Here is a 22,172-nt window from a genome sequence, read left to right as displayed (position 1 = left end):
TAGAGAATTAGTGAAACGCTTACCTCTTGGAGAACTGACGTGTTAAAAAACTCAATTCTGGAATGAAAGGAGACATTGAGCCTTCGTGTGAGAATACATAAAAATAACTGTATGCATTTAAAAAAAGAAAAAACACCAAATCGTGTCTTGTATGACAGTCTGGCCGGAGGCTGCACAAACAGATGATTGACGGCGGGGTTTTTGGTGTTTCTGTCTGTGGTCGGCTCTCTCATTGGCCGACTTGAAACCCCGGCCATGAATGCAGCTATCAGATTGGCTGCGCGTCCTCGCCAGCTGTACTTCAAAGAACACGCTCGCTACAACTAGGTAGTGTTGGGAGCTGCGAGCCAAGAGAGAAACCGTGTGACCTGAGTCAACACGGTAAATCTGACACAAATTGGAGCCATACAGCACTGAAATCGCGAACCCTCTCATCACAGCACAGACCCTGGATATGGCTACGTCTATACTTGGGGTGAGTCTAACTTTGTGTCCAAGCACAGAAGTTGCGCGTAAAGTTGTCGCCGCTCACTTTGCTGTGCGGCGGGATGTGTTTGTTGCTTTTCAAAACACGCGTGTTTTCCACGGGTAGAATTTATCATTTTCTCAGTTACTACAATTAAAACTTTTAATCTTGGACAAAACGTATAAAACATGGAGATGAAACTTTGCAGTCGTTTAAAGATTTTCTTAACATGTTTAGAAACTCGATGAACACTTTTATTTCTTACCTTGCTTTGCTTACATGTTACACACTCTGTACACATACACGCCTTTAAGAAGAAAATCTCGGGTTCATTCGCTTCCAAAGACGTTTCAGTAAAGTTATGAAATTTTGTCGTATTTAATTAATTTTAGTCATGTATGCTGAGTGCTCTCCAAGCCAAGCGAAATGATTTTCCTCATTTTCTCGTTTGTTATTCTCTGTTCTAAGCCCATGTGTGTGTGTGTGTCTGTGTGTTTGTGTGTTTCTTTTTTTTCCACCCAGGAAGAACCACGGTTTGGAACTACACCTCTAGCGATGCTGGCTGCAACTTGTAACAAAATTGGCAACACCAGTCCTCTTACAACTTTACCTGACTCCAGCGCTTTCTCGAAAGGTGGATTTCACCCGTGGAAAAGATCCTCCTCCAGCTGCAACTTAGGATCCAGTCTGCCCGGTTTCACGGTAGCGACGAGCCGCGCTTCGACAGGACTAACACAGACCAGTGGCACGAGCAACAGCGCCTTTTGCTTAGCCTCCACCTCCCCGACCTCGTCTGCGTTTTCCACAGAGTACAGCGGTCTGTTTTCCAACTCCGCCAGCGTCACGACCCAGGAATCTGGACAGTCAGCTTTTATCTCCAAAGTCCACACATCAGCAGAGACTCTGTACCCGCGCGTGGGGATGGCGCACCCCTACGAGTCGTGGTACAAGTCGGGGTTCCACTCAACCATCTCCGGTGACGTTACCAATGGTGCGTCCTCGTGGTGGGACGTTCACACAAATCCCGGGTCGTGGCTCGATGTCCAGAACCCCGCGAGCACCCTTCAGACCTCTCTGCACTCCGGCACCCCGCAGGCTATCCACTCCCAGCTCAGTGGCTACAACCCGGACTTCTCCTCGCTGACCCACTCGGCGTTTAGCTCCACTGGAATCAGCCCCTCTGCGTCTCACCTACTGTCCACCAGCCAGCACCTGTTAACGCAGGACGGTTTCAAAACAGTCATCCCCTCTTACACAGACGCTTCTGCCGCCAACGCCATGATTTCAGGGGGCAGTTCAGGAATAAGTAGCTCCTCGAGGTCGTCCAGGAGGTACTCTGGCAGAGCAACATGCGACTGCCCGAACTGCCAGGAGGCTGAGCGGCTGGGACCCGCCGGGGCCAGCCTGCGGAGAAAGGGACTCCACAGCTGCCACATTCCCGGCTGCGGTAAAGTGTACGGAAAGACGTCTCACCTCAAAGCGCATTTGAGATGGCACACCGGCGAGCGGCCTTTTGTCTGCAACTGGCTTTTCTGTGGCAAAAGGTTCACTCGGTCCGACGAGCTCCAGAGACATCTGCGCACCCACACCGGCGAGAAAAGGTTTGCTTGCCCGGTTTGTAACAAGCGCTTTATGCGGAGTGATCATTTGAGCAAGCACATCAAAACACACACGGCAGGTGGAGGAGGCAAAAAGGGAAGCGACAGTGACACCGACACCAGTAACCTGGAGACCCCGAGGTCCGAGTCCCCAGAACTTATTTTGGAAGGGGTGAACCCCAGAATTACTGTTAAGGATCCGTCTCCTCACGACGAACCCTGAGGCATCTCCCAAAAAATCAATCCAGATTAAAACAAAAAACACACAAATAATAATAATAATAATAATAAAAACTGCACAGCAATGAAAACGGGTCTTATCTGACGGACAGTAAAGGGGAAAATGTTTCCAGAAGCGATAGCAAAATCTAAAAAAATATATATTCTCCACAGGCGTGACGAGTATTTCATTCGTAAATTCATCTTTACAAAAAAAAAAAAAAAAAAAAAAAGAAAGAAAAAAAGAGTGATTTACTGTAGGCCTTCGGAAAATTTGAGGGAGACAGCTTGAAAATGAAATGGATGTTTGCTAATGCGCGAAACCTGTTGAACTTTGGTTGGACAATGTGAGTTACACCTTGTATATTGACGACTAAACTATGTGTTATTTTCATGTAAATGTTAGGCTATGATTGTTTTATTCGTGTTGGTATCCTGGAAATCAGGGAGTTTACTTTCGACGCACTTTGTGGATATGTATGTAAACGGCTTTTTAAACTTTGGTTAACCATTTTATTTCTTTGCTAAAAAAATTTATCTATATATAAATGTTTACCTGTATAAAGTCACACGTATAAGGCTTTCATTTTATCGTAATTAAAACATCTTAAAAAAGGCTTTAAGTGTGTGATGTAGAGTTTATATATTTTTTGTTTATTTATTAGGTTTAAATCTAAAAATATATATTTTTTATTTTTTTACTTTTTTAAAGTGTGACAGCTCATCACAGGCTTTCTTTTCCTTCTTAAAATCACCTACAATACGTCGACTTTAACTATTTCCTCTATGGAATAAATCAATGTTTAATGCCCCGGAAAAGACATTTCATGCCCAAATGAAAATCTTGTTAAATGGTATTAATTATGACTTGGAGCACATCGCAGCCCCATGTGTCTTGTATTTGCGATTAGGGATTCGTGTCTTATCAAATATCTAATTAATCTCCGAGACATCTTTTGTTCGGTTTCACTTTATCGAGGGGTTTCCAAGGGGGTTCGCTGACAAAGGTCCCCGAATATTTATTCTAATTGTCCAAATTAACTGCTTTCATTTGCATAGCAATCGATGGACTGAGAATAAGGATGTGGCTTCTTTCTCTTTGCCAGAAACACGTTATATGGGAACAGTTTTTTAAACTTCAGAAAAAGACGGGGGGCAAAGAGTCACATGCAAATGTTGAATTTTAAAATGCTCTTTGCACGGCGCAGTCAAACGGTAGCTGCATGTTATTTGAATATCAGTGGCCCCGCACTGAAAGGGTTCAAGGATGCTCTCTGACTTCTTTGTGCTTACCCAGTGCAGCGTCCGACTCTCAAAGAAAAGGCCGGGGAATAATTACAGCATGAATCCAGGACTAGGAATACGTCACGGAAAAGCATCTCATCCAGACACCCTCTTTTTTTCCCTTTTCTTTTTAAGGAGGATGTTAAATTGACCAGAAGGCAATAGGAGGGAAATTATTTTCATTTCCTTTTGTGTAGCAGCGGCTTCAAGGAAACGGGCAGAAAGTGAAAACTATCAAATTACTACATTTCCAATCTGAATTTAATCAAAAAATATATAAACAGCCTAAATAATAACGCTGAAATTTAATATTTTGTCGACACGTTCAGCAACTGTTTTTTCCTCCATATTTTTATTATTATTATTTTGGGGGGGGAGGCAAAATGTGTCATTTTTATCGACATCAAAACAGTTTGCAAAATCTGCAATTTGTAAGTCTAAATGTCAAAGAAAAATCGCTACAAAAATTATTTAAAACTCTACAGGTTATATTTAATGTAAATGTCTCATGTAAAAGTAGCCAATGAAATAACTGCAATTGTAACTGCCTTAATTTATACACATCTACTGCATGCCTTATAACGGGGTGTTACTATGCTCGCTGGCTATTTGTACACAAATTATTCTTTGTCTATTTTCATTTAACGCCCGGAAAAAACCCAACGAGCGTTTTACAGAGATTCATGGATAACGCACTTTAAAGGCCATTAAAATTCGGGGAAACTGGTCTTAAAATTTTGTGCCCATTACTAAAAAAAAAAAAATAATAATAATAATAATTTGGGGATTTAAAAAAAAAAAGTGTATGAAATTTCTATGAGGTGTCCAGAGCACAAAAACACACGGGTATAAAGACTGACGGCTCATCAGTCCACGTCTTCACTTTCATGAAATTTGACATTAAACTTAAACATCGCGATAAATAACTCCATAAACTAATTGATTTAAAGATTTAATCAGAAAATAACAGTCCTGCTTTTAACAAAAAAAAAAAAAAAAAAAAAAAAAATCTAAACAATTTTCACAAACACAATCAAAAAGTAAGATTTAAAAATTGCATCAGATGAATTTTATTATTTTTTATTTTTTTGGTAGTGACCCTGAAAAGGAGTCCAACATTTTCCCATCAATGGATCAGATGCAAATTGCTTTTAATGGTAACCAATTCATTTAGACCCTTTCATACAGTACAAAACAGCATCAGTGTGCACTGACATGCATCTAGATATTTTCTGTTGACTGCTTCCCTCTGCTGGAAGAAACTGAGATCAACACACAATTTCTTCTATTTAAATAAAGGGACCCTACATGCATAACAAAAATTACTACTTAATAGATAGTGCAAGAGACATGCATGAGATTTTCCTTTTTCCTTTAGTTCTATATGCAGGAAAAACAAGCTTAAAGAAAGGAGGTCAGTGTCTTCTATTTGTTCTGTCCCCACTTCTGTCTCTTCTCTCCCTACTCTTACTCCTGCTTCTTCCTCTGCCCTCCCTTTCTCTTCTCCTTTCTCTGCTTCTGCTCCTCCCATCTGCTGTTCTGCCTTTCCTTCCTTCTGTGCTACTTCTGTTCCTCTCACCATCTCTACTGTGACGTCTGTCTTTACCTTCGTCCTCCCTGCCTCTCTCGTGGCTTCTACTTCTGTCCAAGCCAGACTTGGAGCTGCTAGGTCTCTGCCTGTCCCTGCTGTTGTGCCTCTTTCTCTCTTGACCTCCTTCCAGCGTGATCGCGTTCTTGGGGCTGCGATTCCGACTCCTGCTCCTTCCCCTCTCTATCCTTGTTTGTCTATAATCTCCAGACTCCTCTTTAGTCTGTTTCTGTCCAGTGCGAGGGCTCGGTGACCTGCTCCTGTGAGAAGAGGCCTTTCTCTGACTCTTGACTTGTCGCTCGCACTCAGAGCTGTTATCCCGACAGGAATCTTTTTTCTTGTTCTTCTTTCTCTTCTGGCTCTTGGACTTGCTATGACTGTCTGAATCTGAGCCACTATCATCACTGCTGCTGCCACTGGAGGAGTCACTCGAGCTGTCGCTGCTTTCATGCTTTTTCTTCTGTTTTCTTTTGCTCTTCTTCTTCTGTTTTTTGCTCTTCTTTTTCTTTGCCTTCTGCTTTTCTAGCCGATCCAGTTTTCTGCAAAACAAAAAATAAAGGAAAACAAGCATTCAATTAAAATTCTTCAGTGACGCAGCGGACATTTAATTTGTGCATAATAAATTCTGATTAGGCACAAAGTTTGCAGAGATTGGAGTTAAACACTTCACCAGAAACGGAAAATGTAGTGATTGCATTATTTAAAAAATGCATTAAGATACAAGACAAAAAACTAAATGTAATATAAACATAATAGGAAAACTGGGCCTACAATAGCTATAGACACTAAAACATATCACACCATGTTTTAAATTTTGTCTAAATATTTACATTTTATTTAAATATTAATGAAATAAAAGTGATCATGTGTGAAGGTTTTTCACCTGAGGAGTTTCTGTTTTTGCTTGGTTGTTAAAGATTTCAGGAATTCCACTTCGGGGTCTTCCTCTTCCTCACTGGCCACATAATCCTGGAATATCACAAAGCACACATAACATTACAATTTACGAATAAATATAAGCCCTGACAATAAATCTACATTGATCGGCTTTGACAGTGACAACACTTCTTTATTAAATCTACTTATCTGACTTTTTATTTTACACTTTTCTGCAAATCTATTCGATCAAAAGACAAACCGCATCTGTAGTTAGTTATTCTCTCTCCCGTTCAAGGGTATAGTTTACAGTACGCGTGTGTTCGTATATTGTCCTGTGTGCACGGAGATGACAGTGTGAGACACAATTACCTGCAATGGATCGCAAACAGTTGAATTCCTACCAAGGACAGATTTTTTCAGAGCAAACCCACTGTTTCGCATCTCCGCCATTAACTCCGAGGGGTGCATCGACGGACCTGTTGGCACAAATCACAGCCTCAGAGTCCCATTGATGTCAGAGCCATACCATCCACTATCTCCACAGTGGGAATTTCAGAGGCGGCTTTGTTAACAGAATGGGACATCAAATCAACTCACTCCACTTCCGGCTGAGCAAATCATACAATATCATTCTCTGCCAAAGCAGCAGTTAAGGGAATCAGAATACACAATAATTACATTTTTTCTCCCGGCACAGGAGGGGGACCATTACAGCACTCCACCATCAACACCACTGACTGGACTCTCCCAGGGTAAACATTATTACTTTACTACTCAACTGGCTGATTGCACAAGTCAGAATCAGCTCAAGGCCGGGAGCTCCAGCAGAAGCCAGAGAGGGACGATACAGTCGGTGTACCTGCTGCGAATCGTGTGACAGGCAAAGCTTCCCAGTGCTCGCAAATTTTCTGGCGCTTTATTCTTTTGTAGTAATAATTATTTGAGTTTTTCCACTGCAAAAAGATTCTGTATATGTGCACTACAGCTAAACTCATTATTGATTATCCTGCCATAAAATAAAAAACTGTACCCAACAATAATAGTGGTGTCTTTATATAGATGTCAAAGCAGCGTTAACACAGAATTTCTCATTTAAAAGATTAAAAAACAAACAAACAAAAAAAATGTATTTACCTGCGCCATCCTCTGAGGTCATAGAGCTGGCATTGATACCTGACAGTCCGAACAGAGGACACTCTCTGTCCGTGTTCACGTGGCCCCATTTGTGACATTTGATGCATCTCACGTTGCGCACCTTGGAAAGTTGGGCAATAACAAAAATTAGAATTGGCCGAACACTGGAGGCACATGCAACCCTTTAATAATAAGAAAAATACACTATAATTCACAGAGCATTACATAAGACGGTGTTTGCCATTTTCTCTTTAGCTTCTGATCCTCTAAAAAACAAAAACAAATAACTGTCTACAGCTGACTCTGTAGTCATAGGCTACAGAGGGATTTTTCTAAAAGGTTCATTTGTAGGATTTGAATGCATAAATTTAACATAGTTTCTTTTGTCACTTGCTTAACATGACTCTTAAGCCATTTTCCACATATAAACTGCAGCCCTGAACTTTTCAAGGACTTGCCCGACACAGGCACATGTGAAAAGTGGTTGTCCTATGTCCTACCTCCTGCACGCTCTACCCATGCAGCTTCTTCACCTAAACCACACGGTTTATTTCCAGTAGTGCAAACGTGTCTAAAGCAGACCGTTTCCTGCTGTGCGCTACATGTGAGAAAGGGCAACTGTGGAAAACATCCCGACCTGACGCTCCTGAAATTCTCCCAAGTTCATGTGTGAAAGCAGCTTTACACATTAACTGCCAGGCTGGGGGATTATTTGTGCAATATAAATTTAAATAAATAGAACTCATTACACACCTGGATTCCAAAGGGCTGATCTCTAATATTCATGTCATCCTTTGCATACCTAAAAAGATACAATTTAAAAAGTAATGCAAATTCTGGCAGCAATGCAGAAAACTTCATTGTGTATGAAAATCAACCACTTACTTCTCTCTAGGAGCTCCTTTCTGCCACTCAAATTTGTACTCTTCCTCCCCCTCCTGAAAGTCAGAAGTCTTTCATTACAAATTATAGTAACTTTTCTTATTATAAATGAATGAACCTATATAAGTTGTTTGCTGTCAAACCATCATGCACATACAAGTAACTGAATATAAAGGTAAAAGCATTAGTTTATATTTATAGTTTTAGGGTCACCGGGACCATATAGTTTGCAATGCATTCATAAGATTTTTTTTTCCTGAAAACACAGTTTATGATGTTTAACCATAAGGTGTTTTTTTAAAATAATTATTTCTAATTTAGGTCTGTGAGTTACAGACAACAACACATTTGTGTTCACTTAATTTCACCACACCTGGTCTGAAACAATGATGACAGTAAAATTTTACTTTACCTCTTTCTTTTCCTCTTCAGGACAGAAGACAGTTATGAGGAGAAAATAAAAAGGAACAAGCATTTACATTAAAGGAATGTTTTTTTCTTAACAACCACATTTTCAGAATTGAGATCTTTATTACACATTACAGTTGTTTCATAAAATACAACCTACCTTTGGATGCTCCGGGTGGAGCCTCATACATGAAATTCAGGCCATTTTTAACACGATCATCACCCATCAACAACCTTTAGGTAAAAAAGCAATTATTATTTAAACAGTATTTATCAACATTTACAAATAAGAAGTTGGAGGATGTTGTAAGACAATGTCTACTGTAGATTTTGTTCTTGCAAAAGAAAAGTTTTCAGTTTACTGAGTAAAATATTCAATATTCAATTATAAGTGTACAAAAACGTGCGTTGTACGTGTTCTTTCAGGTATCTTCCTGGGTATTTATCTAACCTGTTGTTGTAAGTGTCTTGCTCTTTCAGATATGCCTGCATTAGGTCTTCTTGCTTCGTCTTCTCGAAGGTCAGCTTCTGTTCTGCTATCCATACCTACAACAGAAAGAAAGAAAGAGAAAAGTCATTGTGGGCGATCTGGAAACACCAGAATGTTGTTCTATTTGGATTAGACTATTTGCTGATATTTTCATTTAGTTGTACAACTTGTCATATTTTTTTCCATTTCTTCTTTATTTTTGTGACAAAGACTTCCATTTAAAAAAGTATTATATTTGTTTTATTATTGTGAAATACAACTATATACCATTCAAAACTCATCACCAGCTGTCTTTTGCAATGTGAATCACTGTTTTTGTATGTACTCAATTGATGCTATACAGGACTGCTTTATTTATTTGTTTTTTGAATTTTAAGTAGCCAAATATCAGATGTTTTTGATGTATCTATCTCAAAATACAGATCCTGATTTACTTTCCCCTCTTTGTGGTAAGAACAGTTAGTGAAAGTTTCAGGAATTTTCAAGAAATTTTTCAGTATTTGATATATTGATGATTACATTTTACAACAATCATTATAAATGTCCAAACTTTGGACCATAAGAGAGACATAAGAGAAGCCATAAGGTAAACATTTTTTAGTCCTACTCGTGGGGAATTTGTTGTGTCACAGCAGAAAGTGGACAGTGCAAAGTTACAGCAGCAAAAATAAAATTTGCCCTTCACCTCCAACCGGTCACGGCAGCCCCTCTGAGCCTGCTTCTACTGGCGATTTCTTCCTGTTTAAAGGGAGTTTTTACTTCCCACTGTTACCAACGCGGTTGCTCTTGGGGGTCATATGATTGTTGGCGTTTTCTTTGGAATATTATAGCGTCTGTACCTTACAGTATAAAGTGCCTTGAGGCCACTGTTGTGTGTGGCGCTATATAAATAAAACAGAATTGAATTGAAAGTTTTAAAGGCAAATCATATTCATATACCTACTACCAACTCTTCAATCCATATTAAACTAAAGACGATTTTTTTAATATCACGAAGTGGTTAGTTTGCTTAAAGAAGTTGGATGAGCAACAATTTTGATTGCTTTTAAACACTTAAAAAAAGAATAAAACACTTAATACCAATCTGCCCTCTGTGATAGTATCTTTAGGATCTCAAAGTAACCATTTTGGCTGTTAAACTACTGCATCAGAGGTGCACAATCAAACCCACCCTATACACTATGGATGCCAATACTATAACTTTCAAACACTCACATTGAATCAAGTAGTCAAAAGTACATCCAACAGTAAGCAAATATGAAAAGAAACAACATAAAAGTAAATAAATGGTCACATCTGGGCAGACTTCAAATGAGCAGCATGTGACTGTGAGCTATATTAAAAAGTTCAGAGTATTAATGTTCACTCTGTCGCTAAAGATCGCAGGGAAGCTAAAGCACTCACTCTTCCTAGCTTTATAAAACATCTCTACCAGCTAACTTTGTTGGTTTATCCAACCTTATGGTTCACATAAAACAGACTAAATAAAATTACTCACTGAAGTCAACAATTAACAGTCAGCTAATAAGGCAGTCAGCATAGTGTAAGCTTTTCAGACGTAGCGAGCTAGGCTAGTAGCAATAGCTAGGAAGCTAAGCTTGCGTTCAGTAGTTTCAGCAGCGTCAACAGTTATCAAGCAGTTACCTTTTTGATATTTGACTTCGATGCAGGATGAAAATCCTTCTTACACATAAAATTAGCAAACGACTTCCCCATGGTGGCGCGCCAATAGCGTTAGCTGAGTGAAAAACGTTTAGCTAACGCAGGTAGTAGCGTAGCTTCCTCGGCATGTAAACAAAACCGCTGTCACGAAGATGGTTTTGTATTGGTGTCACGTGACGTATTCAGGCACGCAGATTGATTGGTCTGTGGGATGGCAAAAATCACGTGACACAGTGTTGCCTAAACTGCAGCCACAGTATTTGGAAAATGTAAATGACCGTCAATTGTAAAGATGGAGACTGAAATAAAGGCAGCTCTGCAGTTGTGCGTGTGCAGTTTTATGTATAAAAACACAAATAAAAAATACATTATGGGTTTCGTACTATTCTTTGACATTCGACGTATTTGTCAGTGACCTCAAATTTGCTAATTATATTAGTAAGGTCACCAGAATTTATTTCTATCGCTAGAAAAATACATCAAAAGTTACATTCTTATCTGAAACTGCCTTTGGTCCATGCGTTCATATCAAGCAAGTTAGATTACTACAATGCTGTTTTTGTTGTTGTTGTTGTTTTTTGTAGAATCATTAGAAGATTTCATCTTGCTCAGAAAGCAGCAGTCATAGTCCTTACACGGGAATGTGAAAATACTATTTTGGCGCGATCGTGGCTCAAGAGTTAGGAGTTCGCCTTGTAAGGTTGCCGGTTCGAGCCCCGGCTTGGACAGTCTCGGTCTCGTTGTGTCCTTGGGCAAAACACTTCACCCGTTGCCTACTGGTGGTGGTCAGAGGGCCTGGTGGCGCCAGTGTCCGGCAGCCTCGCCTCTGTCAGTGCGCCCCAGGGTGGCTGTGGCTACAATGTAGCTTGCCATCACCAGTGTGTGAATGGGTGGATGACTGGATATGTAAAGCGCTTTGGGGTCCTTAGGGACTAGTAAAGCGCTATATAAATACAGGCCATATTTAAATTACTAATTACTAATTAATTAAGAAAAACTCTCAATGGTTTGGCCACCCAGTACATTAGGACCAATGACTTGTTCAGTGCTTTTAATCCAACTAGACTTCTCGGGTCTTCAGGTGCAGATCTGTGGTCCTGAAACATGTGCCTGAGTTCAATAAGAAAAGTGTCTGAATTCAAAAGAAAACTTAAAACCGTTTTATCCTCACAGGCCTAAACACAATAACTCTCTCTCTGTTAACGTTTTTTAATCCCCTTGAGAAACTGGAACACTAGTTTCTTATGTTTTTATCTCTTTTGATAAAGTGAAGTGAAACGTACATAAGAATAAAACTGACAGCAACAGTTGTGCGCAATTCTTTTAACTACGAAAACGAAACTGACTTCATCTCGGTCACGTGACTGCACTGTTTCCGCGTTTGTGAACTTTGACAGACGAAAGAAACGCACGAGAATAGAAACTGATGGTAACAACGCTGGGTAAGTCTGCTTATGTGCTATTCAGCGCTATACGTCAACAGTATATTAACATTACAGGGCTTACAAGTGACTTTGTGTGTTTACGGTTTACTACATCTGCTAAATCTGAGCACCAGTGAAAACTGTCTTGGATAACTAAGACCTTTCTTTTAGATAGTTTGGGATTAATATGCGCCCATCTTCGTGTGACACCTTTGTGGCTCTGCCCCCATCCACTGAGGGACAGCGCATCATTTTTGGGAAAAACTCTGACAGGCCTTGCGATGAAGTCCAGGAGGTTGTGTATTTTCCTGCCACAGACTATGCTGCAGGGGAGAAGGTTGAGGTAGGTAATAAAGAGACCATATCATTGCCCTCCAACCTTCAGTCTACCACATTGCTACTCCTTGCGGAGCGTCCCAGCTGATAACCATTAATACCTTTTGCCCTTGTGTGTTCTTCTTTTTGTGAAAAGTGCACATATATAGAGATTGAGCAGGTCGCCCACACTTATGCAGTTGTATTGAGCAGACCAGCATGGCTGTGGGGGGCAGAGATGGGTGCAAATGAGCATCAAGTGTGCATTGGAAATGAAGCAGTGTGGGGCCGACAGAGTGCAGATGGCGAGGAGGCTCTCCTCGGCATGGATCTCGTCAGGTAAACCCGCCTGTATAGAAGTTGTCTGCTTTTTAAAGTATCTATATACTTAGCTTAATGTATCCTGATGTGCAAAAGAAAATGTAATGGCATGGTCTCCGTTTAAAATTTTGTTTGTCAATTTCACAGGCTTGGACTTGAGAGAGCTGATACAGCTGAGAACGCAGTGACCGTTATCACCGAGCTGCTGGAGAAGTACGGTCAGGGAGGATCGTGCATGGAGGATGAAAGTAGCTTCACCTACCACAACAGCTTCCTCATCTCAGACAGGAAGGAAGCATGGCTCCTGGAAACGTCAGGAAAGTACTGGGCAGCAGAAAGAGTCGAAGGTAATTGGAAAGAAAAAGTTCACTCTGAACATAAGACTTCTTTGGCCAATTCAGGGAATACTCTGGGAAAGTAGACATCCTAAATAGACCAGTAACTTTTATATAATGTTTGTGATAAGTAGTAGTAAAAAGAATAATGGATGGGAGCTGTTAAATTCAGAAGAGAAGATGAATAAATATTTTCAGTGTGTGCACATTTATGGGTATTAAAAGGCATAAAAAGCACAAAAGGACTGAATCGCTCACTACTCTGCAGTCTGCAAATTTTGCAGGACTCAAGAGGTGAGCCTCATAACAAAATGCACATTAGTTGGATATTTACACTGATAATTTAAGTAGATTAGATACATTAGTCTATACGTGGCATTAGAACAAATACAAAAATTACACACATTTTATGTCCTTTGGAATAAAATAGTGGTTACTACATTAAAGGGCAAAGTCTTAGCTTTTAATTTCAGTATATCTGGAAAGAAAGAGGTGTGTTTGAGATTTAACAAGACCAAAACCTGTCCTAGATGTACTTACACATTCTGACCACCAGAGAGTGCTGGCTGTCCTATTCAGAATACTTTCTAACATTTAAAGGACGGTTGTTGTTGTTTTTGTTTGTTTTTTTTTGGTTTTTTTTACCTCAGTAAAGGAAAGTTAGAGTAAAATAGATTTAATTTTAGTGACTGCTCATGTTTTCCTCTTCTACAGGTGGATATCGCAACATCTCAAACCAGTATGGCATCACCATTAAGATAGACAAGGAGCATCCTGAAATGAGGGCGTATGCCCAAAGGAAGGGCTGGTGGGATGGGAAGACTGAGTTCAACTTTGCCACGGTCTACTCCTTTATGACTACAGCCAGAATAGAAGCCTCTGGGAGCCGATACTGTGAGGGGAAGAAGTTGTTGGAAAAGAGCAACGGTTAGTCAATGAACACACTCAGAAAAATTGGGGTCACAGGAGGACAAAGGTTACATAATCTGCACCACTGGTGTGATTTTATTTACTGAAGGTCATATCACAGCAGAGACAATGATGGATATCCTGAGGGATAAAGATAGTGGCATCAACATGGAAGGCATGTTCATGACCACAGGAAGTATGGTCTCTGTGATACCCACGGATCCCGATCTGCCAGGGGTTCACTATTTTACAGCAACTCCAGATCCTGAAAGGTATAGTACTTAATGTTATTTTAGCGCTTAAAGCACTCTTCCAATGCATTTCTACTGATGATCTCCTGGGTTCTTCTTTTGTAACAACAGGTCTGTATTCAAACCGTTCATTTTCGTGAAAAACCTTCACCTGTTAAAGGAGACGTCTTCCCCGAGTTACGGCCTAGATGACCCTGTGAAGAAGAAACCCCGCTTCCAGAGCAAGCCTGACCGCAAGCACGAGTTGTTTGTCAAACATGAACTGGTGGCTGCCATCATTGAGTCCCACAAGGTTTTACAGTTTAATTCAATTCAAGCCTGCGATTTATGTAAAATTATTATTATTTTGTCTTGTGTGGGCCTTTTTTCTGAACGTGTGCAACTTGTGTTTTTTCCTTTCTCTGTAGGACAGAGGAAGGAAGATCACAGAAGGTATGAGGCAGCTGGAGAAGGAGATGATAAAAGAGATGGAGGAACATCTTTTACATGGTGTTGAGAGCCCAGATTTTCTGGTGAACTTGTTTTCAAGTTCTATCCAGAGGGAGCTTTCTGTTTACAGCCAAAAATGAGGCCAGAGCCACAACGTAGTTCCACACTTTGACACTAGCAGAAGGCATTCTGCTTTTTACGTTTTAATCAAGTACAAAAATGCTTGTGCAATAAACCTGCAAAACAACAGGATACTGTTCAGAACTATTGCTTAGAAAGTTGAAGAGAGTGTAATGTTCTTAAATCCCATGACATTAAAGTCTTGACTCTTATTTAATGAATCATTGATGAGAAATGTTCCATAACAAATGCATTACATAATGCAAGAATGAAATCTTTTGTAATAAAAGTTTGTTTTTAAACACGTTATGAATATACAGCCAAAGTGTGATGATGCATTTTTGAATTGCATGCATTTTATTAAAATTTGGTTTAATAAAACAAAATTTTGCCACAGAAAATGCGCCTTATATATTTTGTTACCTTGAGAGAAAAGAAGATCTGCAGCTGTTCCTAAAAGTGTTTTCCCATCACGCTCAGAAGATATACATTTTCATTGTATATTGCTACCACATTATGTTTCAATATGATGACTGAAAAATGACATTTTTTAATCAAACTGGCCAGCAGTTGCTATGTTAACAATTATAGTTCTGGTTAAAACTTCATAAATAATATCCAGTGAAGGTTTCCAAAGAAATAACATCAAATAACATCATTTGTCCCCTTTATTCATTTGGTGAGTGATTTTTAGTAAAAAACATTTTGAATGAGAGTGTGCAGCACTTTGAACATTTCTCACATTGCCGACAGGGGTCCTCGTTGCTATCACTGTGCCACGATGGTGAATTTAGTAATAGTACGTTGAGTCTCTTGCTGTACAGGAATTTCCTGTTCGAACTGATTTGATTTTCTTTTAGGTTAAAAGAAACCTTTTTCTTTGATGCAAGCAGCTTATGCCATGAAGCGATAATACAGCGGACTATCTTGGAAGCTGTATTCCTGCTTGATGTGTTGGAGCACACCACCCTGTTGTAATCGCATCCCATAGAGTACTGCCTCGCCACGGTCCTGAGCTAAACCAACCTGCAGAAGCCACTCAACAAGTTCACAGCCAAGAAAACAGTCCACCATAGTCTTCTTTCCACACCTGAAAGTGAAAAAAAGAATTCACCCAAAGGATAGTTGTCTGTAAAAGGAGCCACAAGAAACAGAGGAGCAGACAGAACCCACACACAGAAAAATGACTGAATCAGGAATAATTTTGTTTTGAAGGTATTGTGGTTTGTGAGTCACCGAGCATCAGCAAAGGTTTGCCTAGACATTAACAGGAGGTAGCACAAGCTGATCACCAATCGGAAGGGCGGTGATTCAATCCCTGCACGTAAAGGTACCCTTGGGCAAAATACTGAACCCACTGTGTGTGCATGACAAAGTGCTTAGGAAATTTTAAAAAGCACTTGTATAATTGGGTGAATGTGGCTTTTTGTGTGCGTTGAGTGTCCATTAGAACAGAAAGACACTATAAATACCATGTTTATCATCAGTCTTTACCCAGAGCAGTGGTCAGTAAGACAATGTGCTCTCACCTTCTCTTTTTAACGATGTCATGAAAACACTGCTGCTTGTGGTATTTGGTGAACTGGGTGCAGGTCATCCTGATCTCCTCAGATAAATCACTCTGTGGCTGCTCTTCTTGTTTTCCATACCACAGACTGTATAATCTAAACACAGAACAAAATTAAATCCGTGAACACCGTAATATATTGTAAAAACACTGTGTAAAAACTCCTCAGAGTTCAGAGGAGAATGAACAGACTACTTTGAGGTGATAGAAAGGGCGCAACCAAGATATGCAGAAAAGCATCTTTGTATAAAAACTTTTGAATGTGCTTAATAATTTGGCAGTTTCATATAAAAGCCATTTACCTCTTCTTAACTGGCAGTAAAATCAAATGTTTGTCCAGCCCAAAAAGAGCAAAGGAGAGAAGTCCCTGTCAACAGGAAAAGAGAAGCATGACTTTAGTGCTGTGGGTGTGAGTGGGTAACAGGATATTTCTAACACAAACCTGTCCATAGTTGACCACAGCACAAAAGAAGAGCAACTCCAAGTAGAGTCTACCAGGATTGTGGTTAAAGAGCAGCCACACGCAGCTGGACAAATTCTGTGAAAACAGGATGTAAGAAGACCTTTGAACTAGAAATGGTAACTAACGCTGTTCACTGAACCAGCTTGTAGAACCAGCTGAGTGGGCATTCGTTAAAAGAAAAAGACATTTTAAGTGTTTTCTATACATATGTTAATGGGTTTTTTTTCATAAATTCATCTTTTTTATCTGCGGGAATTCCAAGTATCTTTTTCATGTAAGTTCTTAAAAAAAATCTACATGCCCCTAATACACTATTTCTTCATACAGTAATAAAAATATGTAACATTGAATGCAACAGTAAATATAAAGCCAGACACATGACTTTTCTAATGGGGTCTCTGAATGTGTTTCTTAAAGTCTTCCAGTGACAGGAGTTGGAAATTACACAGCTCAGCCATTTGTATCTGATTTGGTTCAAGATGCACTAAATATAATAATGCAGGCGGATGAAGGCTGACTTCATGTCACTGTAGAACTGAAAGGTGGTTGTTTACTCACAGCAAGCAGGCTGACAGTCAGAAGCAGACACATGACGGGCCACTTGTCTGTCTGCAACCTGTTGGAGCTCCTCCACTTGGACAAGGAGGCAGTCTGTGGACTCGCACCCACTCTCACACTGACCTGAGGGGGGCAGCAGCAGAACACAAATAGATAAATACAAACCCTTGTAAAATACAAAAGCATGCAGGTCAGTGATACTATACAATATTACACATATACTATGACTTTTACTGTGAAAATGTCTCAAGCCTCCGTTTTTCAGGCTTTCAGAAGGTCTTTCAAAGTTTTTCTTTGGACATCGGTTGCTTTTTCCACTCCTTTTTTAGTCCCTGTACCTGGCCATTTTCAGAGAAATGTTTTGTGACCTAACACTCTACTATGAATCGGTCAAACACAAAAAAAGCACCAAATGGAAGGAATGACCCAGAGTTGTGCCTATGCTTAAAAGACAACTTGGCAAAGAAGTAATTCTGAAGGAAGTTAAACACGGAGAAAAGGCTGAGGTACGTCAAATTATGCAACAGATAGAGGGGTACAACTGTGACAGTCTACAAACCATGTGTAAAACATGTTGGAGGTATCGGGTTTGGAGCTGCATTTCAGTCAGTGGTACGAGGGATCTTGTAAAAACTGAATTACGAATGCTTGTGTTTCAATCAAATAATGGAGTCTTTTATTAAGCGGTTCAAATAGTTTCTCCTCATTACTTGCAGAACTAGTTTACATATACTAGAGTTTGTTGTTTACAGTGGAACTATGACCATGACTCTCGCATTTAGTCAAAACAAAAGCACTGCATGTAATCTGTTCTTTTCTCACATTCCTTTCTTTGCCTGTACAAGCGAGTAATTTTGTGGGTGATATGGAATTTTAACAAATCTGAAACTTACTGTCATTCCTCTGAGGAATGATTCTGTGTGCATGTATATATTGTCCTTTGGTAACTGAAGACCATTTCTACTTTAACTGAAATTGTTTTTGATGGGAATGAGTTGAATGCCACAGACAAGTTGAACTGTGTTGAACTTAAGTGTAGATGACCTGTAGATAAGGTCTTTATTTAGTGCCTCAGATATTCAGTATCCATTAATCTGACAACGTCCTAACTGTTGACGATTTCAGACTAATGAAGCCAGCAGCGTCTGTTAAAGGTTTCCTGACAGGACGCACCTTGATCTCTTGGTGGGGGGTCAGTCTCAAACACGGTCTGGTTTTCGGGTTCATTTTCAATCAAAGGATCTTCTGGAGAGTCAAATGAGTTCACCTCTTCAGTTTGGACATTTTGGGCCCAGCTTCCTCTGCTGAGACACACAAGAGAGCCTCCTCCCAGGAATATGCTGAAGGCAACTACAAATGTGGTGCAGATTATCTGAAAGAAAACATCCAAATTGTATACAGGTTTTATTTCATTATCTGTAATTTCATGGCAGAAAACAGGAAAATGACTTCCCCTGGTATTATTACCTGTGCTCTGCCATAGAAGAAAGCTGCATCAATGACTCCAAACATTTTTTCCCCACAAATGAGCAAAACTGCAGTTATTAAAGCTGGAATCCTGCAACCATAGATAAATTCAAATTCAGTCACAGTATTAAAATATAAAAACCAGGTCAATGGGATTACCCTGAACAACGTGCATGACACTTGGTTGCAGATATACATTTTTTTTACTATTTAATTTTAAGTGAGTTGGTGTCATGCAAAATCACATTATATTATGATATATTCATTCATTTACATTGTTGATTGCATCATGAATGTCAGTCTAAACCAAAGTGACGTGTTTTCCAGTCTGTGCACATTCCTCTTACCCCCAGCCCGCAATGACCAACATGCCCGGTGAAACTTTCAGATCCTCAGACTTCAAGAGCACAAGTGAGAGTGCTATCAAACCTTAAAACAACAAAACATCAATTTCAAAATTTGTAGTCACACTACAGATACATCTCACCAGTATGAACCAACATGAATTAGTTCAATGTAGGTTTCCTGTGGTAGATGGTAGTGTGCGTACCTGGCCATATAAAAGTGCTGTAGAGTGAGGTACATAATAAGGTGAAAGTCAGGACCTGACCAATGAAGTTATTTTCCTTCACTACGAAGTTCCACAAGATCATCCCAATGCAAGTCAGAACCTACAGAGAACAAAATAACAAATACAGGCACTTAGTCATTTTTGAATGCCCACAGGTGAGTTCCTTCATATAGATATGATTTATATGATTTACTTAATCATTAGACATATTAGACATTAATGGTGCTATTAGTTTTTCATGAATGCAATACCATGCTTACCTGTGCAAAGAAAAGGTTAACTGTAAACAAGTGAGGCAGCCTTTTGATTTTTTTACTTAAAAACATGACGGCAATAGTCCACACCTGTGAGAGAAAACATGGATTGTAAACAATGCACTATTTTAACCACAGACTTTAGCAAGAATAGTACACAACAGTGTTAGTTGGTTGTTTTTTGTTTCCTGAGGAATGTAAATGGGAAATTACTGAGAACTATGAAACACATGACTCAAAAAAGTAAACACTGTGGGCGAACAGTTAAAGCGAAGAAAAAAACGTTATGTTTCATCACTGCAAATATTATGTCAGTGCAGAAATGAGTTTCAAGTTCTTTTAAAGGTTTACTAATAGGCAAAGAATGAGGAAGTAAGTCTGCAAGTCGGTAAAAAATCTGTGTAGTTAAAAATGCTGAAAACAGGACCTTTTAAGATTCGTTTTCCAAGGTAGTTCAACCAGGTGTTTATCTTTTTACTTTTCCTTTATTTGTCCCAGGTGATAATATCAGATAAACATGAGATCTTGATATGGAAAATAAAGTGATTGAAAGCCCTGCGAGTTATTAAGTGGACTTAGTCTTCACAGAGACCTTAGTCAAGCTAAAATAAAAACAAACAAACATAAAAATATAAAAATCAGATGAAAACAAATAAACAATTACCCAACAACTAGCTGTGGATGGATGTGAATCGTTAGCTGCTGAAATGAAAGCAAAACAACAAAAGATATTTTTGGAAACGTAACCATTGGATGATTAGGTCTTAAAAGGCCTGAGTGCTTGTGTGCCCTAGCTTTGCTGTTCCTAGGACTGCACTATGCCGGATAGTGATGCTGGAGTCACTCACCCAAATTGGGAGTCATTGACCCAAGTGCTCTGGTTACCACAGGCACCACTGTTGCCTTCACCCTTCACCGCTTCTCCAACTCTTTTCTTTGCTCTTAGTATTTCTAAAGCATATAGGGCTCAGAAGTGGTTATACCGAATTTGCTAACAAATTATAATATTATGGATAATTCTATCTCTGCATAAATAATGGGACAGCATGTTTACACTCACAGCTCTGAATGACAAGCTTTGTGTTTGCTGGGATTAAAAGTTACTTACCTATGAATGAAGGTACGGAAACTGAAACACAGGCAGCTTTTGTGTAAATATGTGTGATAATACGACAGAATGTTAGTTCCCAGTGGAGAAGTTAGAGACCAGTTCAAAGGATGATAAAAACCTAAAAAGCTGTGAGATGACACAAAAGTATTGATAATGAACTGTTTCAATTTAAAGTCAATTCAAAGTAGCACAGAGTAGAAGAGCTTTGTTCATATGATATAATCAACAGATCACAAAAGAAGTTTAAATAATTCAATCCTTCATCAATAATTGTATTTTTTACTATTCTTGACCTCTTACAGACTCTAAAAGTCGTCAAATGAAAAAAAGAAAAACAGTTAAAGATCAAATAGGTTGCCATATATCCTTTTACCACAACTTACACTGTGTCCAAAAACTTGAGTTGATTAAATGTTTACAGAGTAAGTTAGTGTAGAGGTACATCCTGTATTTTCACTATAACAAAAGCTTCACTATGAAAAAGCATATCCTGCGTCATTCAAGCACAGAAAGACTGAAACCTGAAACCAGAAATGCCAATCCAGAGCAGATTTAGCTGCACCAACATGTAATGTTGATAAACTGTCACAAAGGGAAACTATTTCCATAGACCCTGTTTCTAAATTCCATCAGCTCACCAGGAATTCAGCTGGTATTGCAACACAATAGCTGGACTGTTCACCCGAATAAGCAAATTAAATTGAAAGACTGACAGAGTTTTTGGGCAAGATGTAGCCATTTTGTAGTGTGAAAGATCAAAAGTAATTGGACAAAGAATAAATGAAACATGTCATATAGCACTTGGGCATTTTAGCCACAAGAGAGCGCTGGCTGTCCCGCTTACAGTACATGTAAGGGATGGATCTTTTTAAAAATGTATTTATTTGTTCTTCTGAGTTTATTAAACCTTTTTGGCTAAGTTAATGCCTTCAGTACAACCTTACTCTCAGTGTCTAAATCGTGTAAATATGCAAATGTAAATGGTTGTTTGCAGTTCTTAAAGGAGAGACATTGTAATTACATTGGACATACAATGGCAATAAACTCATTCATTTATTCAATGTAGCTGAAGTGGTGCAGAACTAAATGAGAACCCCATGAACACAGTGTATCATCATGAGTTTTAGAACAAAAACACTGTGCTACTTGGTTGATGGCTATTCACATTTTCCTCTTCTAGAGGTGGATATCGTAACATCTCAAAGCAGTGTAGCATCACAATTAAGATGGGAACATCCACAAATGAGGGCCTATGAATGAAGTAAGTGCTGGTGGGATGCATTTCATCTTCTCACCTGCAGCCACAATGGACGATTGCAGGAGCTGGGAGAGGAAAAGGGTACTGGTTAATGAATAGCTGCACTGAGGGGAAACTAAGATAACATCAGGACAATGGTTTTATGGTCACCACCACTGTTTATGCATGCTATGGTTTTATTTACAGAAGGTCATATCACTGCAGAGACA

General features: G+C 39.4%; 4 protein-coding genes across 6 annotated transcripts; 2 read left to right on the top strand and 2 right to left on the bottom strand.

Annotated features, from left to right (window-relative positions):
- Positions 1-318: 318 nt before the first annotated feature.
- Positions 319-2,901, top strand: sp9 (sp9 transcription factor). The gene is made up of 2 exons (XM_085248943.1): positions 319-475; positions 989-2,901. The coding sequence occupies exons 1-2, from the start codon at positions 455-457 to the stop codon at positions 2,285-2,287; spliced, it is 1,320 nt and encodes a 439-aa protein (XP_085105069.1). The 5' UTR covers positions 319-454; the 3' UTR covers positions 2,288-2,901.
- Positions 2,902-4,543: 1,642 nt separating this feature from the next.
- Positions 4,544-10,778, bottom strand: cirsr (corepressor of RBPJ and splicing regulator). Its single transcript, XM_085248942.1, has 10 exons — positions 10,593-10,778; positions 8,910-9,004; positions 8,619-8,692; positions 8,463-8,476; positions 8,054-8,106; positions 7,922-7,970; positions 7,169-7,289; positions 6,404-6,510; positions 6,039-6,124; positions 4,544-5,694 (listed from the first exon to the last, which is right to left on the bottom strand). The coding sequence occupies exons 1-10, from the start codon at positions 10,662-10,664 to the stop codon at positions 4,983-4,985; spliced, it is 1,383 nt and encodes a 460-aa protein (XP_085105068.1). The 5' UTR covers positions 10,665-10,778; the 3' UTR covers positions 4,544-4,982.
- A 1,210-nt stretch (positions 10,779-11,988) lies between these two features.
- scrn3 (secernin 3) lies at positions 11,989-15,115 on the top strand. Of its 3 annotated transcripts, none has more exons than XM_085249266.1 (8): positions 11,989-12,052; positions 12,210-12,377; positions 12,507-12,688; positions 12,818-13,017; positions 13,720-13,932; positions 14,036-14,186; positions 14,277-14,457; positions 14,573-15,115. In XM_085249266.1, the coding sequence occupies exons 2-8, from the start codon at positions 12,222-12,224 to the stop codon at positions 14,732-14,734; spliced, it is 1,245 nt and encodes a 414-aa protein (XP_085105392.1). In that variant the 5' UTR covers positions 11,989-12,052; positions 12,210-12,221; the 3' UTR covers positions 14,735-15,115. The 3 variants fall into 3 exon arrangements, with proteins under 3 accessions (XP_085105392.1, XP_085105390.1, XP_085105391.1); XM_085249264.1 differs by having other exon boundaries at positions 14,024-14,186; XM_085249265.1 differs by having other exon boundaries at positions 11,991-12,052; positions 12,206-12,377; positions 14,024-14,186.
- A 177-nt stretch (positions 15,116-15,292) lies between these two features.
- Positions 15,293-19,684, bottom strand: LOC146556790 (lysosomal cholesterol signaling protein-like). Its single transcript, XM_085249267.1, has 10 exons — positions 19,601-19,684; positions 19,320-19,440; positions 19,117-19,198; positions 18,770-18,860; positions 18,476-18,674; positions 17,303-17,425; positions 16,724-16,819; positions 16,584-16,648; positions 16,244-16,378; positions 15,293-15,804 (listed from the first exon to the last, which is right to left on the bottom strand). Exons 5-10 carry the CDS (start codon positions 18,527-18,529, stop codon positions 15,609-15,611), a joined length of 669 nt encoding a protein of 222 aa, XP_085105393.1. The 5' UTR covers positions 18,530-18,674; positions 18,770-18,860; positions 19,117-19,198; positions 19,320-19,440; positions 19,601-19,684; the 3' UTR covers positions 15,293-15,608.
- Positions 19,685-22,172: the final 2,488 nt, after the last annotated feature.

This window comes from Mchenga conophoros, linkage group LG16 (genome assembly GCF_057382185.1).
Source record: "Mchenga conophoros isolate Kocher_MC1m ecotype Shallow Benthic linkage group LG16, M_conophoros_male_GT1.1, whole genome shotgun sequence".
Taxonomy (NCBI): domain Eukaryota; kingdom Metazoa; phylum Chordata; class Actinopteri; order Cichliformes; family Cichlidae; genus Mchenga; species Mchenga conophoros.
This window is presented reverse-complemented; position numbering and strand designations above follow the sequence as displayed.

Coding starts and splice junctions, on each gene's coding strand:
- LOC146556790 (XM_085249267.1), bottom strand. CDS start 18,529: ATGAACCCGAAAACCAGACCGTGTTTGAGACTGACCCCCCACCAAGAG. Junction 16,649..16,723: donor CTGTGGTCAACTATGGACAG/GTTTGTGTTAGA, acceptor TCCTGTTGACAG/GGACTTCTCTCCTTTGCTCT. Junction 15,805..16,243: donor GACATCGTTAAAAAGAGAAG/GTGAGAGCACAT, acceptor TTTCACTTTCAG/GTGTGGAAAGAAGACTATGG.
- sp9 (XM_085248943.1), top strand. CDS start 455: ATGGCTACGTCTATACTTGGG. Junction 476..988: donor TGGCTACGTCTATACTTGGG/GTGAGTCTAACT, acceptor TTTTCCACCCAG/GAAGAACCACGGTTTGGAAC.
- cirsr (XM_085248942.1), bottom strand. CDS start 10,664: ATGGGGAAGTCGTTTGCTAATTTTATGTGTAAGAAGGATTTTCATCCT. Junction 7,971..8,053: donor AAAGGAGCTCCTAGAGAGAA/GTAAGTGGTTGA, acceptor GTATCTTTTTAG/GTATGCAAAGGATGACATGA. Junction 6,125..6,403: donor CTGTTTGCGATCCATTGCAG/GTAATTGTGTCT, acceptor GTGATATTCCAG/GATTATGTGGCCAGTGAGGA.
- scrn3 (XM_085249264.1), top strand. CDS start 12,222: ATGCGCCCATCTTCGTGTGACACCTTTGTGGCTCTGCCCCCATCCACT. Junction 13,018..13,719: donor GGCAGCAGAAAGAGTCGAAG/GTAATTGGAAAG, acceptor CCTCTTCTACAG/GTGGATATCGCAACATCTCA. Junction 14,187..14,276: donor GCAACTCCAGATCCTGAAAG/GTATAGTACTTA, acceptor TTGTAACAACAG/GTCTGTATTCAAACCGTTCA.